This window comes from Trematomus bernacchii, unplaced genomic scaffold (genome assembly GCF_902827165.1).
Source record: "Trematomus bernacchii unplaced genomic scaffold, fTreBer1.1, whole genome shotgun sequence".
Lineage (NCBI taxonomy): Eukaryota > Metazoa > Chordata > Actinopteri > Perciformes > Nototheniidae > Trematomus > Trematomus bernacchii.
The window spans coordinates 25,197,827-25,215,859 of NW_022987720.1; the positions used below are offsets into that span (position 1 = coordinate 25,197,827).

General features: G+C 40.3%; 4 gene segments (V, D, J or C); 3 read left to right on the top strand and 1 right to left on the bottom strand.

Moving 5' to 3' along the window:
• Nucleotides 1-1,498: 1,498 nt before the first annotated feature.
• On the top strand, nt 1,499-2,140 carry LOC117492441. The segment is given in 2 exon segments: nt 1,499-1,604; nt 1,818-2,140. Coding segments are annotated over 2 exon segments (360 nt in total).
• Nucleotides 2,141-4,457: 2,317 nt separating this feature from the next.
• Nucleotides 4,458-18,030, bottom strand: LOC117492451 (the record flags this gene model as incomplete). The annotated part of the segment is given in 3 exon segments: nt 4,458-4,627; nt 16,508-16,821; nt 17,961-18,030. Coding segments are annotated over 3 exon segments (402 nt in total), but the record flags the coding sequence as incomplete, so codon positions are not given.
• LOC117492430 lies at nt 6,724-7,393 on the top strand. The segment is given in 2 exon segments: nt 6,724-6,947; nt 7,056-7,393. Coding segments are annotated over 2 exon segments (414 nt in total).
• LOC117492429 lies at nt 12,846-13,410 on the top strand. The segment is given in 2 exon segments: nt 12,846-12,965; nt 13,073-13,410. Coding segments are annotated over 2 exon segments (414 nt in total).
• Nucleotides 18,031-18,033: the final 3 nt, after the last annotated feature.

An 18,033-nucleotide genomic window follows, 5' to 3' on the forward strand; every position in this document is an offset into this window, starting at 1 on the left:
CAGGGGTGGGGGGCGACAGGGAGGATGTGACGCCTACTGTAAGGGGAGAGGAGGGGGTGGGTTGAGAGGGGTGGGGGCTGAGAGGGGTGGGGGCTACAGGGCGGATGTAACACCTGTATGTGAGGGGGAGGGGGGTGGGCTGAGAAGGGGTGGGGGCTAAGGGGGGTGGGGGCTGAGAGGGGTGGGGGCTACCGGGAGGATGTAACACCTGTACGCGATAACACCTCGAACAAAGGGGCTCATTAGCATATCAAAGGGGGCTCATTAGCATAATTAGGGGGCGGGACTTAGAAGGTGTGACCTGTCACTTTTTTATGCATACTAATGTGATTGAAGCGGGATTGGTAACACTACTTCCCGACTTCAAATCAAAGGTCACCTTCACTTTAAAGTCTGCAGTGAGGTAAATCCAGCCAGCCCTGATCATGAGACGTTTCTGACCTCCTAGTGATACAGCGCTGTAGAAGGTCAGAGATAAAGGAGGCTGTCTGACCATGCAGAGCTCTAAAAGGGATCACCAGTATCTTAAACTGGATTCTTTATTTAATGTGGAGCCAAGAATCAAAATCATCTGTTACATGAGATCTTTTCAAAGAGCCCGTCAAAGTTCATTTAACAATCCTTTGAACATTTTAGTGAGTGATGGATGTGAAAGTTAAATATAAATTGAATTACACCGTTTAAATGGACAAACACATTTGTAAATGATCATCTCCAGCTTAGCTTGAAGCACATTGGGATACAACTTAACAAATAATGTAAACGGTAAACAACAGATGTGAATCCAACACTTCATGCTGCTGATCTAAAGTGTCAGCTATATTTCAGACAGTAGATTTGAACAGATGATAAAACAAGGAGCATCTGAAAACTGAAATAACACAACTTTATGGAGATTAAAGAAAAGCATCAGCATCTCAGGTATCTTCTCTGAGTATATTCATCATGAAATCATATTCCCCACTAATGACATTCATTTTCACATCATATAAAACTGCCTTGTTTAATCTTTAAGACCATAATGTGATCAGTCATTAAATATAGTATTCTGTCTAATGCCACTCTTCTTTTAGATTTACAAAAAGGATGAATTGCCGACTTCAGACTTTACATTTCTGTCAAAATGAATCATGTAAATTGAAGTAGCTACTGTATAAGAAAACTTGCAAAACTGAATTTGTATTCTGGTGTGAAACCTTTTAACAATCTGTATCAATAGATTTTTTTTTCTTTCACGTGTGTCAAACAACATATATTTCTACACTTTAAAATCTTCTCACCAACAGGCTCAACTTGTAGTACTTGCTTTGTGTAAACCAAATGAACTTGTGTTCGACATAGTAATCTTTGAGAGGCCATTATGTAGTGAAACATGAAACAGTGAATGCTGTCAGCACTGAGGGGGAACACCATGCTGTTTGAGGACAGCTACACTTCACTGACTCTGTGTGTTTGCATATGTGTCCTGCCTCTCTGCTCCCACACGTTAAGAGGCCAGAGGTGATCAGCGGCTGTCCAGGTCTTTCAGAGCCACTGACACGCCGGCAGCACAATGATGATGTCACTGACTCTACTGCTGGCCACCCTGGGGCTCCTTGTTCAGGGTGAGACTCTCTTCTGAAAACGTTGCTTCAGGATGCAACCAGGTTCACCAACATGATGATCTGCTATGATGGAGAAGCACTGAGACAAGCAGCATGTACCTTCTTCCATCTGATCTCCATGTTAAAGAGAGGATGCTCTTCTGTTTGGATGTTGATCATCTTTCTCCACGCTGTTTGTCTCAATAACCCTTCTGCTGTTTTCATGTTTTCCAGATTCATCAGGAGAAATCCTCCTGACTCAGTCTCCTGGATCTCTGTCTGTTGTTCCAGGACAGACTCTTTCTATCAAATGTACAGCCAGTACAAGTGCTGGTACATGCCTTAACTGGTACCTTCAGAAACCTGGAGAAGCTCCTAAACCCTTGGTATATCATTCTACATCTCTTCAGTCTGGAGTTTCAAATCGTTTCAGTGGAAGTGGATCTGGGACTGTCTTCACTCTGACCGTCACTGGAGTTCAGACTGAAGATGCAGGAGATTATTATTGTCAGCAGTGTAACAGCTACCCGTTCACACAGTGATACAACGTCGTACAAAAACCTCCTCAACTAAAGAGGAAGTGATTTGAATGAACAACTGCACAGAAAAAAAATAACTATAGCATTCATTACCAACATTTTTTTAATGTAATACCACAAAAACACTTTCAACATAAAAAAAACTTGTTTATTTCTGTTCAAAATAGTTTTACAATTAGTTTGTGATTTTTGAGTACCAAAAGGTTTTCTAACAGCTTTAATAACCACTCTATAACTTTGGCCCTCATAACTGTGAACCCCAAGTGACATTATAGCACATATTTAATTTTGTATAAATATTGAGTGAATGCTAAATTCCTACTGTTTATGTTTGCTTTCTAACGTAATTTGTCAAGGAGCAGGAAAAGAAAAATATTTTAGCTCTTAACAAAACTTATTTTCTATCATGCTGTAAGAAATTGTGTACAATTACATAAGTGTATCATTGATACTGTTTTATTGCACTCACAATATATCAATGATGCTATGCAATTTCTTCTAAAAAAATTATAAAACTGTATATCTGTACATATATGTGTATATATCAATGAAAAAGCTGAAGATTAAATCCATCAATTCATATATCCCAATATCAGACATTTTACATTTGTCTCAGTGGACTTTACAGTTTGTACAGAATATAAATACGACACCCTTGGTCCTCGGACCCTCACATTGGACAAGGAAAAACATCCAAAGAAAATAAATGAAAAAAACCCGGAGAAAGCAACCGAGGAGGGATCCCTCTCCCAGGACAGACAGACGTGCAATAGATGTTGTTTGTAAATTAAAAAGACAATACATTTACAACATAGGTAGTCCAAATGCTTGAAAATGCATGTGTCTATAAATAAGAAGACATTGAATCCAGGTGGATGACAACAATCCTGTGGGAGCCATCAAAGAAGTAGTAAGGAGAGCATCAGGCAGGACCACAGCGACAGCTATAGCCACGACTCAGGATCCACGACTCAGGATCCACTACTCAGGATCCACATTACATTTCATTTAGCTGACGCTTTTATCCAAAGCGACTTACAATAAGTGCATTCGACCAAGAAGATACAAACTTGAAGAAAACAGAATCATATAAGTACATTATGTTTCATAGAGCCAAACCATTTTAAGTGCTACTCAACTGGCTTTAGATAAGCCAGTCCTTTGTTATTATATAAGTGCTTTGTTAGTATGTTTTTATTTTATTTATTTTATTTTATTGCTCAAAGTGGAGTCGAAAGAGATGAGTTTTCAGTCTGCGCCGGAAGATGTGTAAGCTTTAGGCTGTCCTGATGTCAATGGGGAGCTCATCTGACGCAGAGCGGAGTGCACGTGCTGGGGTGTATGGTTTAACCATGTCCTGGATGTAGGAAGGGCCAGATCCAATCACAGCATGGTACGCTAGTACCAGTGTCTTGAAGTGGATTCTAGCAGTTACTGGAAGCCAGTGAAGGGAGCAGAGGAGCAGTGTGGTGTGGGGAAATGTAGGAAGGTTGAAGACCAGACGAGCCGCTGCATTCTGGATGAGCTGCAGAGGTCGTGGATCCAAGACTCAGGATCCACTTTTCCTTTTATACATAAATATGTGTCCCCTCTGTGTAAAGGCATTATGAAAGTTTCAGGAAAAAAGATTCCCTTTCTTTTTATCCTGATCCATCTAAAAACCTGTCTGAAAATGAGCTGGTCAGATTTTGGCCACTTTTTGATGTCACAATGTTTTTGTTGGGCTGTGCAACCATTAGCCAATAACCAACCAAGGTAACACCGGCCCACCTTATCACCTGCATCTCCTCCTAGAGCACCATTGTGTTTTTTAAAACCAAACACAGGGCTGAAACAGAGGGGTTTACTGGATTATATCATGCATGATCTGTTTGGTTGTTAGAGCCAAACACTTCAGAGACATGGTTTGTAAATATCTGAGACCTATAATATATTGTTGAAAAGGAGTATAATAGGGGACCTTTAAGGTAATCTCAATTTAGATTCAAGTTATATAACTGTATGCAGATGATACCCTGCTTTTCATTTCTTAACCTGCATTTCTTTTTCTTATTGAGTCAGATGTCCAGAATGAATTCAGGGTAACATTTAACAACAACATAACATAGAGAATACATTAAACATTAGTTATAAGAGCTTTGTGGTTTACCATTTAAATATTCCTACTAAGATTATTGGAACTAATTAATAACATAGATAGAACCAAAATGAATGCGGAAGTACATCAACAGTCTAGCAATTATTAACAAGTCATCTGGAAAAAATGTATGATGGCTTTTGTGAATTCATGTGAATAAGGTTTCTTATCATATCTCACAGAAAGGGAATCAGAACACACTTTTATAATACACACATTAATCTTTATTGTTTTAAAATGTTGGAACCATCGACACAAGCAAAAACAGGTTGATGTTGAAACATGTCCTGAGAGCCAGAGAGCAGACTGAGAGCAGTGTGAGAGAGAAAGCAGAGTCCCAGTGAGTCAGCTCAGGACTGGGAACACTGGTCTCTCCTCAGTGTCTCTGAGAGCGCAGTCTGGGAGCCCTGGGTGGCCTCACAGGTCACAGAGCGCACCTTCCTCCACTGGTCTGCAGGGAGCCTCAGGGTGCTGCTCCAGCTGTAGTGGGTGTCCTTCTCCAGCACCCCGGGGCTCCTGCTCTCCTCCCAGCTTCTGCTGCTGCTGCTGCTGCTGTCCACCTTCCAGGCCAGACTCCAGTCTGAGGGGAAGCCCTTGTTGGCCAGGCACACGAGCGTGGCCTTCCCCTGCTGCAGCTCTTCTGTGGAGGGGGGGCAGCACCGTCAGGGTGGGACGGACATCACCTAGGAGACACCAATCAGATTAGAGGACAGGGAGCACACAGCTGTCAATCAACCAGCAGACACTGGGGACACCTTTACTGTGAGAGCGTTTCTCCTTTAAGGAGTTTCTGTCAGATGTTGGTTCTGCTCCATCAGTCTCTCACTCACACATTGTTTCACTTCCCTTTAAGAAGCCTCTCATGCAAATCAGCACAGAGGCACTTCATACAGAATCACCTCAACTACACTGGAAATAAAGTACAACATTAGGAAGCATTTAAAAAGTTGTGGTCCAAATCATCCAAAACCTGAACTCTGCAAACCATTATTAAATTATTTACTGGATAAATGAACAAATACAGGAAATGGAGCAATCAATTGAGCTTAGTGTGAATCTCAATCACTACCCAGTTTTACTAACTTTAAAATAATGTCTGAAAGAATTCAACACATTTTTTAATATCCATCGTTATCTTTACTCTGTTTAACTGTATATGAAAACTGTATTCGTAATTTCTTTGAAAACAGAGGGGTGAACCGAGATAGATACATTTAAAATAAGTTACGGTAAAATTAGCAGTTTTATCATTTCACATTTGAAGCTGTTTAAATGACAGTATGTTGGGAATGTATAAAGACATTTGAAGAAAATCTTCTCCGACTTAGGCTCAATGATGAAATAAAGACATGAATACTAACACTATCTAAACATTACGATTAAAATAATAAAAAAATTTCTCTCAAACACTCTAACATAGAATTTAAAACATCTCAACATCACATTTAGTTTTTGTGCAGAAACTTACTTCCAACATCCAGTCTGGTTCCTCCACCAAAAGTCCACCACAGTGATTCAAAGTCATTGAGCCGCCGTACAAAAACCTCTCACTGTAGAGACACGGCTCTCTGACTTTGACACACTGAACTAAACCTACCAGCCCTCAAGATGCTACTTCACCATTAAAGGTGGAAATAATAACTCTCATAAAAACATTTAAACGTCTTTTGCTGGAGGAAAGTTAGCCTCTTAGTGCAAAATATTTGAGAAGAATTTATACAATGACATGGAGAGGCAACTATTTTGCCTAGTATGCGGAATACACAACAAAAGAGAAATTGCTCTTGTAAAATAACATTTGACTTACTTCCAACATCCAGTCTGGTTCCTCCACCGAACGTGTACCACAGTGATACAAAGTCATTGAGCCGCCGTACAAAAACCTCTCACTGTAGAGAGACACGGCTCTCTGACTTTGACACAAACAAACTCACCAAACACATCCACAGTTTACCCAGTTTATATAAGAACTGCTTCAAATGTTTGAAACAGATTCACAAACTATGGAAAAGTATCTAATGTTTATTTTGTGAACCTTTTAAACATTTAAAAGGAACATTAAGTTGTGTCTTAAGTTTTAAAATGAAGATGATTCTTTCGAAAAACAAATTGTTTACAAAATATGTTTTCTTTTAGATTTTATCAACTTTTTCATCAAAGTAATTGAACACTTAAATGAAACAATAAATGTCTAATAAAAGCTCTACATGTTATACTTCCAAATGTGCATAATTCCCATGAATACATGTTTGTTTGTCCATCAGGATTCATAATAAACCTCCATTTAGTTTTTCCTAGGTGGTATTGATTATTTGGGGTTATTCATTTGAGCTTTTTAATGAAATTAACTGCAAGAAAATGTCTCCATTGAACTTAGAGCCTCAAACAAGTGAGCGCTGACCCATTCCTGATCAATCCTCTGACAGAGAGATGGATCCATTGATAAACAGCATCATCAGAGTAATCCAGGTCCCTGTTGGAGTCAGTCAGAGCATTTCCATAGAGAGACACTTTGCATCAGCAGCACCATGCTCCAGTGCTCTGGGAGACCTTATAGTCCTGAGAGTTGAACACTGGATGACTGACAGCTGTCCTTCATGACAACAGAAGCCACAGAAATCCTCCTCATCAAAAACATGACTTTGATCTGCGTCCTCATCTGGACTCTCCTCTGCTGCTGCTTCACAGGTAAAGTCCAGAGAATCAAACTCCTCTCCTCTGTGAAACATCCGTCCCTCTGGAATGAAGCGGACAAAACCATGACGCTGCTTTATGTCTTTGTCTCTGTATCCTCAGAGTCCAGAGGCCAGGTCACAGTGACTCAGTCTGGAGCAGTGAGCTCTGCTGCGGGAAGCTCCGTCTCCATCACATGTACGACCAGTTCCCATGTTCATGCTGGGAAGTGTTTAGCCTGGTACCAACAGAGAGATGGAGGAACTCCTAAACTTCTTGTTTATTATGCTACCACTCGAGCATCAGGGATTTCAGAGCGTTTTACAGGCAGTGGATCAAACTCTGACTTCACTCTGACCATCAGTGGAGTCCAGACTGATGATGCAGCAGTTTACTACTGTCAGAGTTTCCATTACCCCAACAGTCAGTATGTGTTCACACAGTGAAAAAGCGTCGTACAAAAACCTCCCTCAGTCAGACTGAACAGGAACTGAACTGACTGCTGCAGCTGGAAGCTACACTTCACTGAGGACACACACACACACACACACACACACACACACACACACACACACACACACACACACACACACACACACACACACACACACACACACACACACACACACACACACACACACACACACACACACACACACACTTTCATCTCCATTAAGCGTGTAACTTTTTTCTTTTTCAAGCAAAGACTTCTGAAATGTTCCTAATAATATATTAAGAGAATGAACTCATACACACCATACTAAAATACTAAATCTATAAAAGCCACACTAAACTCTTTTGTCCTCAGCTTCTTTTTGAACAGTGTTCACTTCTGTCTAACTGGAGTGACTCCCAAAGATGAAAAGTCCCGACTTCAAATCAAAGGTCACCTTCACTTTAAAGTCTGCAGTGAGGTAAATCCAGCCAGCCCTGATCATGAGACGTTTCTGACCTCCTAGTGATACAGCGCTGTAGAAGGTCAGAGATAAAGGAGGCTGTCTGACCATGCAGAGCTCTAAAAGGGATCACCAGTATCTTAAACTGGATTCTTTATTTAATGTGGAGCCAAGAATCAAAATAATCTGTTACATGAGATCTTTTCAAAGAGCCCGTCAAAGTTCATTTAACAGTCCTTTGAACATTTTAGTGAGTGATGGATGTGAAAGTTAAATATAAATTGAATTACACCGTTTAAATGGACAAACAAATCTGAAATGATCATCTCCAGTTTAGCTTGAAGCACATTGGGATACAACTTAACAAATAATGTAAACGGTAAACAACAGATGTGAATCCAACACTTCATGCTGCTGATCTAAAGTGTCAGCTATATTTCAGACAGCAGATTTGAACAGATGATAAAACAAGGAGCATCTGAAAACTGAAATAACACAGCTTTATTGAGATTAAAGAAAAGCATCAGCATTTCAGGTATCTTCATCAAACTATATGCAATATGTGCTATATGTGCAATATATACATTGTTAACGTAATTTGTCAAGGAGCAGGAAAAGAAAAATATTTTAGCTCTTAACAAAACTTATTTTCTATCATGCTGTAAGAAATTGTGTACAATTACATAAGTGTATCATTGATACCGTTTTATTGCACTCACAATATATCAATGATGCTATGCAATTTCTTCTAAAAAAATTATAAAACTGTATATCTGTGTATATATGTGTATATATCAATGAAAAAGCTGAAGATTAAATCCATCAATTCATATAGCCCAATATCAGACATTTTACATTTGTCTCAGTGGACTTTACAGTTTGTACAGAATATAAATACGACACCCTTGGTCCTTGGACCCTCACATTGGACAAGGAAAAACATCCAAAGAAAATAAATGAAAAAAACCCGGGGAAAGCAACAGAGGAGGGATCCCTCTCCCAGGACGGACGTGCAATAGATGTTGTTTGTAAATTAAAAAGACAATACATTTACAACATAGGTAGTCCAAATGCTTGAAAATGCATGTGTCTATAAATAAGAAGACATTGAATCCAGGTGGATGGCAACAATCCTGTGGGAGCCATCAAAGAAGTAGTAAGGAGGAGAGCATCAGGCAGGACCACAGCGACAGCTATAGCCACGACTCAGGATCCACGACTCAGGATCCACGACTCAGGATCCACGACTCAGGATCCACGACTCAGGATCCACGACTCAGGATCCACATTACATTTCATTTAGCTGACGCTTTTATCCAAAGCGACTTACAATAAGTGCATTCGACCAAGAAGATACAAACTTGAAGAAAACAGAATCATATAAGTACATTATGTTTCATAGAGCCAAACCATTTTAAGTGCTACTCAACTGGCTTTAGATAAGCCAGTCCTTTGTTAGTATATAAGTGCTTTGTTAGTATGTTTTTATTTTATTTATTTTATTTTTTATTGTATTGCTCAAAGTGGAGTCGAAAGAGATGAGTTTTCAGTCTGCGCCGGAAGATGTGTAAGCTTTAGGCTGTCCTGATGTCAATGGGGAGCTCATCTGACGCAGAGCGGAGTGCACGTGCTGGGGTGTATGGTTTAACCATGTCCTGGATGTAGGAAGGGCCAGATCCATTCACAGCATGGTACGCTAGTACCAGTGTCTTGAAGTGGATTCTAGCAGTTACTGGAAGCCAGTGAAGGGAGCGGAGGAGCGGTGTGGTGTGGGAAAATGTAGGAAGGTTGAAGACCAGACGAGCCGCTGCATTCTGGATGAGCTGCAGAGGTCGTGGATCCAAGACTCAGGATCCACTTTTCCTTTTATACATAAATATGTGTCCCCTCTGTGTAAAGGCATTATGAAAGTTTCAGGAAAAAAGATTCCCTTTCTTTTTATCCTGATCCATCTAAAGACCTGTCTGAAAATGAGCTGATCAGATTTTGGCCACTTTTTGATGTCACAATGTTTTTGTTGGGCTGTGCAACCATTAGCCAATAACCAACCAAGGTAACACCCGCCCACCTTATCACCTGAATCTCCTCCTAGAGCACCATTGTGTTTTTTTAAACCAAACACAGGGCTGAAGCAGAGGGGTTTACTGCATTATACCATGCATGATCTGTTTGGTTTTTAGAGCCAAACACTTCAGAGACATGGTTTGTAAATATCTGAGACCTATAATATATTGTTGAAAATGAGTATAATAGGGGCCCTTTAAGGTAATCTCAATTTAGATTCAAGTTATATAACTGTATGCAGATGATAGCCTGCTTTTCATTTCTTAACCTGCATTTCTTTTTCTTATTGAGTCAGATGTCCAGAATGAATTCAGGGTAACATTTAACAACACATGAACATAACATAGAGAATACATTAAACATTAGTTATAAGAGCTTTGTGGTTTACCATTTAAATATTCCTACTAAGGTTATTGGAACTAATTAATAACATAGATAGAACCAAAATGAATGCGGAAGTACATCAACAGTCTAGCAATTATTAACAAGTCATTTGGAAAAAATGTATGATGGCTTTTGTGAATTCATGTAAATAAGGTTTCTTATCATATCTCACAGAAAGGGAATCAGAACACACTTTTATAATACACACATTAATCTTTATTGTTTTAAAAGGTTGGAACCATCGACACAAGCAAAAACAGGTTGATGTTGAAACATGTCCTGAGAGCCAGAGAGCAGACTGAGAGCAGTGTGAGAGAGAAAGCAGAGTCCCAGTGAGTCAGCTCAGGACTGGGAACACTGGTCTCTCCTCAGTGTCTCTGAGAGCGCAGTCTGGGAGCCCTGGGTGGCCTCACAGGTCACAGAGCGCACCTTCCTCCACTGGTCTGCAGGGAGCCTCAGGGTGCTGCTCCAGCTGTAGTGGGCGTCCTTCTCCAGCACCCCGGGGCTCCTGCTCTCCTCCCAGCTTCTGCTGCTGCTGCTGCTGCTGTCCACCTTCCAGGCCAGACTCCAGTCTGAGGGGAAGCCCTTGTTGGCCAGGCACACGAGCGTGGCCTTCCCCTGCTGCAGCTCTTCTGTGGAGGGGGGCAGCACCGTCAGGGTGGGACGGACATCACCTAGGAGACACCAATCAGATTAGAGGACAGGGAGCACACAGCTGTCAATCAACCAGCAGACACTGGGACACCTTTACTGTGAGAGCGTTTCTCCTTTAAGGAGTTTCTGTCAGATGTTGGTTCTGCTCCATCAGTCTCTCACTCACACATTGTTTCACTTCCCTTTAAGAAGCCTCTCATGCAAATCAGCACAGAGGCACTTCATACAGAATCACCTCAACTACACTGGAAATAAAGTACAACATTAGGAAGCATTTAAAAAGTTGTGGTCCAAATCATCCAAAACCTGAACTCAGCAAAACATTTTTAAATTATTTACTGGATAAATGAACAAATACAGGAAATGGAACAATCAATTGAGCTTAATGTGAATCTCAATCACTACCCAGTTTTACAAACTTTAAAATAATGTCTGAAAGAATTCAACACATTTTTTAATATCCATCGTTATCTTTACTCTGTTTAACTGTATATGAAAACTGTTTTCGTAATTTCTTTGAAAACAGAGGGGAGAACCGAGATAGATACATTTAAAATAAGTTAAGGTAAAATTAGCATTTTTATCATTTCACATTTGAAGCTGTTTAAATGACAGTATGTTGGGAATGTATAAAGACATTTCAAGAACATCTTCTCCAACTTAGGCTCAATGATGAAGAGAAATAAAGACATGAATACTAACACTATCTAAACATTACGATTAAAATAATAAAAATCTATCTCTCAAACATTCTAACATAGAATTTAAAACGTCTCTTAACAACATCATATTTAGTTTTTGTGCAGAAACTTACTTCCAACATCCAGTCTGGTTCCTCCACCAAAAGTCAACCACAGTGATACAAAGTCATTGAGCCGCCGTACAAAAACCTCTCACTGTAGAGAGACACGGCTCTCTGACTTTGACACACTGAACTAAACCTACCAGCCCTCAAGATGCTACTTCACCATTAAAGGTGGAAATAATAACTCTCATAAAAACATTTAAACGTCTTTTGCTGGAGGAAAGTTAGCCTCTTAGTGCAAAATATTTGAGAAGAATTTATACAATGACATGGAGAGGCAACTATTTTGCCTAGTATGCTGAATACACAACAAAAGAGAAATTGCTCTTGTAAAATAACATTTGACTTACTTCCAACATCCAGTCTGGTTCCTCCACCGAACGTGTACCACAGTGATACAAAGTCATTGAGCCGCCGTACAAAAACCTCTCACTGTAGAGAGACACGGCTCTCTGACTTTGACACAAACAAACTCACCAAACACATCCACAGTTTACCCAGTTTATATAAGAACTGCTTCAAATGTTTGAAACAGATTCACAAACTATGGAAAAGTATCTAATGTTTCTTTTGTGAACCTTTTAAACATTTAAAAGGAATATTAAGTTGTGTCTTAAGTTTCAAAATTAAGATGATTCTTTCGAAAAACGAATTGTTCACAAAATATGTTTTTTTACGATTTTATCAACTTTTTCATCAAAGTAATTGAACACTTAAATTAAGCAATAAATGTCTAATAATAGCTCTACATGTTATACTTCCAAATGTGCATAATTCCCATAAATACATGTTTGTTTGTCCATCAGGATTCATAATAAACCTCCATTTTGTTTTTCCTAGGTGGTATTGATTATTTGGGGTTATTCATTTGAGCTTTTTAATGAAATTAACTGCAAGAAAATGTGTCCATTGAACTTAGAGCCTCAAACAAGTGAGCGCTGACCCATTCCTGATCAATCCTCTGACAGAGAGATGGATCCATTGATAAACAGCATCATCAGAGTAATCCAGGTCCCTGTTGGAGTCAGTCAGAGCATTTCCATAGAGAGACACTTTGCATCAGCAGCACCATGCTCCAGTGCTCTGGGAGACCTTATAGTCCTGAGAGTTGAACACTGGATGACTGACAGTTGTCCTTCATGACAACAGAAGCCACAGAAATCCTCCTCATCAAAAACATGACTTTGATCTGCGTCCTCATCTGGACTCTCCTCTGCTGCTGCTTCACAGGTAAAGTCCAGAGAATCAAACTCCTCTCCTCTGTGAACATCCGTCCCTCTGGAATGAAGCGGACAAAACCATGACGCTGCTTTATGTCTTTGTCTCTGTATCCTCAGAGTCCAGAGGCCAGGTCACAGTGACTCAGTCTGGAGCAGTGAGCTCTGCTCCGGGACGCTCCGTCTCCATCACATGTACGACCAGTTCCCGTGTTTATGGTGGGAACCGTTTAGCCTGGTACCAACAGAGAGATGGAGGAACTCCTAAACTTCTCGTTTATTATGCTACCACTCGAGCATCAGGGATTTCAGAGCGTTTTACAGGCAGTGGATCAAACTCTGACTTCACTCTGACCATCAGTGGAGTCCAGACTGATGATGCAGCAGTTTACTACTGTCAGAGTTATCATGAGATCAACAGTCAATCTGTGTTCACACAGTGAAAAAGCGTCGTACAAAAACCTCCCTCAGTCAGACTGAACAGGAACTGAACTGACTGCTGCAGCTGGAAGCTACACTTCACTGAGGACACACACACACACACACACACACACACACACACACACACACACACACACACACACACACACACACACACACACACACACACACACACACACACACACACACACACACATGAAATGTCCGTCATCTCCATTAAGCATGTAACTTTCTTCTTTTTCAAGCAAAGAATTCTGAAATACTTCTCAAGGGAATATAAAGAGAATGAACTCATACACACACCATAGGAACATTGTAAATCTAAATCTATAAAAGCCACACTAAACTCATGGGTGCTCATCTTCCTTTTGAACAGTGTTCACTTCTGTCTCACTGGAGAGACTCCCAAAGATCAAAAGTCCCAACTTCAAATCAAACATCCTTGTTTGGAAATAACTCTGTCCCCAACAGCAGCACAAACTACAATAACTGGAGAAATGTTCAAGTCCACAGGAATTGTCCAACTCAAAAAACAGTCTTTTAAAAGCGGCTGAATAATCCAGTAAACAGAGTAAGTACCTGGGAGTGCACGTAGACAACGGACTGAAGTGGAGGATCAACACTGACGCTGTGTACAAGAAGGGGATGAGCCGACTCTATTTTCTGAGGAAGCTGAGATCCTTCCAAGTGTGCAGCAAGATGTTGGAGATCTTCTACCAGTCTGTTGTGGCCAGTGCTGCGGTTTGCTGGGGGGGGGGGGCAGCATCAAAGCCGGTGACACCAGCAGACTCAATAAACTGATCAGGAGAGCTGGCTCTATCATCGGTGTGAAACTGGGCAGTTTGTAGCTGTGGTGGAGAGGAGGACACTTAACAAACTGTTATCCATCATGGATAACCCCACCCACCCTCTCCACCTGCAGCTGGACAGACAGGAGCTCCTTCTCCAACAGACTGCTCCGCTGTCACACAGAGAGGTACAGGAAAACATTCCTGCCTTCTGCAATAACACTTTTCAACACCTCACCTCTGGCTGGCAGAGAGCTCACTGCTGCATTGAGCTCCACTTCCTGATAACAATTTACAATGTTCTGTATATTTGTAAATGATATGCTCTCATATGTTTATACAGTATAGCATAAGCCTATATTCCTGCTACTGCAGTATTTTTGACCTTTGTAAAGAATATTTTAAATATCCAGAATTTGTTATGTTGTTTATAGTGTTTATATTTGATATACTATTTTCCATTTTCATTTGATTTGTAATTGTTAATTGTTAACTCTATTCCACTTTTTAAGTATTTGTATTTTAATGTTGAACACACTGGTCCGGTAACAAAATAATTTCCCAAATTGGGATGAATAAAGTAAATATCCATCCATCTAAATCCAATGTCATTGACATAAATGCACCAATGCAATCCACAGCACCTGCAAAGCGATCACAAAGATCCAAATATGATTGAACTCACCAGCAGTCGAGGAGGGATAGAATGCTTCGGCTCTGGCTGGACTTTCTGCTCCGTCTTTATCTCCCAGACTCCACTGGTCTCAATTTTCTTCAGCGAGTCGAGGAAACACCACATAAAGAGCTGAGTGCTTCCTGAATTACCTCTGACAAGCTGCCATGATTCCCTCCTCCTCTTCCTCTACCTTCCTCCACACACAGAAAAGACTTTCCAAACATTACCATCTCTCGTTTGTTCCCCAGCTCCCCCCTACTAAAGATTTAGGAAGAAAGATCAGGGTCTCAAGCCTCTTCTCAGAGTAACACCACTGCAAAATAATCTTCTCAGAGTAACACCACTGCAAAATAATCTTCTCAGAGTAACACCTTTGTAAAAGCATCTTCTCCACCAATGATTTTCAAATATATCCATCAAGATAATCAGGATCTACTGTCATATGTCATACAGAAACATGAGCGATTGAATTCTTATGAAAGGCATTCACACAACTAAGGTAATAAATAAGTATTTGTTTTCATATAATATCAGTTTTGATTCAATCAGCAAAAAATCGTGTAATTTAATAATTCTGCAAACAGACAGCAGAGACAGAGCCTGTGGTACTCTCTCTTTGGTCTCAAGTTCTTTGGTGGAGTTGTACTGTGTCCATTAAATAATATTTGAGGATTCATGTTATATGACTTTATGATGATGATGATAGCCTGCTTTTTATTTCTTATCCTGGACAATCTTATTTAGAAGTTTTGATTCAGATGGTCAGAATATATTCAAGGTACAGTTTAACAACACATGAACATCACACATGGATGTACTTACACATTAGTAATAAGAGAGAGCTTTGTGGTTTACCATTGAAATGTTCATGCTATTGTTATTGGTACCAATCTTTATTAATAAAAATAAAACTAGAATAAATCCAGAAGTATATCCAAACCCTTAAAGGTCCCATGACATGCTTTTCTGGTTACTACCCGTCCCCTTGTGTGTTATGTAGCTTTTTCTGCATGTAAATGGTCTGCAGAGTCACAAACCATCAAAGTACACCCTGTAGCGAGTAAAACTCTAACACAGAAAAGACCTGTCTGTGCTGCCCCAGAACGCCTCGTTGGAGATTTATCTTTTTCCATTTTTTTCTTCCGGGGCAGGTTGACGTCACTAAGTCCAAATGGACCAATTGGACTCACTCACACTTATCTTTTCTCAGCCGCGATGCTCAGACCCCACGCAGCAGTCACCAGTATTCCACATACTATACAGACATGCTGTATGAGAAACCAATGTGATTTTGGAACATTGAACAATGTAAATGTATTCTAGTAGACCTCAACAATGGAATTATGATCAGTAGAAATGGCCAAGACATGGGACCTTTAAGATCATTAAAAAGTAATATGGGTTATATTGACTTGGTAATGTTGTGACATTTGTGAATTAATGTGAATAAGGTTTCTTATATATATCATATCTCACAGAAAGGGAATCCGAAGACATGTCACTTTTATAATACACACATTAATCTTTATTGTTTTAAAATGTTGAAACCATCGACACAAGCAAAAACAGGTTGATGTTGAAACATGTCCTGAGAGCAGTGTGAGAGAGAAAGCAGAGTCCCAGTGAGTCAGCTCAGGACTGGGAACACTGGTCTCTCCTCAGTGTCTCTGAGAGCGCAGTCTGGGAGCCCTGGGTGGCCTCACAGGTCACAGAGCGCACCTTCCTCCACTGGTCTGCAGGGAGCCTCAGGGTGCTGCTCCAGCTGTAGTGGGCGTCCTTCTCCAGCACCCCGGGGCTCCTGCTCTCCTCCCAGCTGCTGCTGCTGCTGCTGCTGCTGTCCACCTTCCAGGCCAGACTCCAGTCTGAGGGGAAGCCCTTGTTGGCCAGGCACACGAGCGTGGCCTTCCCCTGCTGCAGCTCTTCTGTGGAGGGGGGCAGCACCGTCAGGGTGGGACGGACATCACCTAGGAGAGACCAATCAGATTAGAGGACAGGGAGCACACAGCTGTCAATCAACCAGCAGACACTGGGACACCTTTACTGTGAGAGCGTTTCTCCTTTAAGGAGTTTCTGTCAGATGTTGGTTCTGCTCCATCAGTCTCTCACTCACACATTGTTTCACTTCCCTTTAAGAAGCCTCTCATGCAAATCAGCACAGAGGCACTTCATACAGAATCACCTCAACTACACTGGAAATAAAGTACAACATTAGGAAGCATTTAAAAAGTTGTGGTCCAAATCATCCAAAACCTGAACTCAGCAAACCATTTTTAAATGATTTACTGGATAAATGAACAAATACGGGAAATGGAGCAATCAATTGAGCTTAATGTGAATCTCAATCACTACCCAGTTTTACTAACTTTAAAATAATGTCTGAAAGAATTCAACACATTTTTTAATATCCATCGTTATCTTTACTCTGTTTAACTGTATATGAAAACTGTTTTCCTAATGTCTTTGAAAACAGAGGGGAGAACCGAGATAGATACATTTAAAATAAGTTAAGGTAAAATTAGCATTTTTATCATTTCACATTTGAAGCTGTTTAAATGACAGTATGTTGGGAATGTATAAAGACATTTGAAGAAAATCTTCTCCGACTTAGGCTCAATGATGAAATAAAGAGATGAATACTAATACTATCTAAACATTACGATTAAAATAATAAAAATCTATCTCTCAAACATTCTAACATAGAATTTAAAACATCTCTTAACAACATCATATTTAGTTTTTGTGCAGAAACTTACTTCCAACATCCAGTCAGGTTCCTCCACCAAAAGTCAACCACAGTGATACAAAGTCATTGAGCCGCCGTACAAAAACCTCTCACTGTAGAGAGACACGGCTCTCTGACTTTGACACACTGAACTAAACCTACCAGCCCTCAAGATGCTACTTCACCATTAAAGGTGGAAATAAGGATTTATTCTCGTTTAACTCTCATAAAAACATTTAAACGTCTTTTGCTGGAGGAAAGTTAGCCTCTTAGTGCAAAATATTTGAGAAGAATTTATACATGGAGAGGCAACTATTTTGCCTAGTATGCTGAATACACAACAAAAGAGAAATTGCTCTGGTAAAATAACATTTGACTTACTTCCAACATCCAGTCTGGTTCCTCCACCGAACGTGTACCACAGTGATACAAAGTCATTGAGCCGCCGTACAAA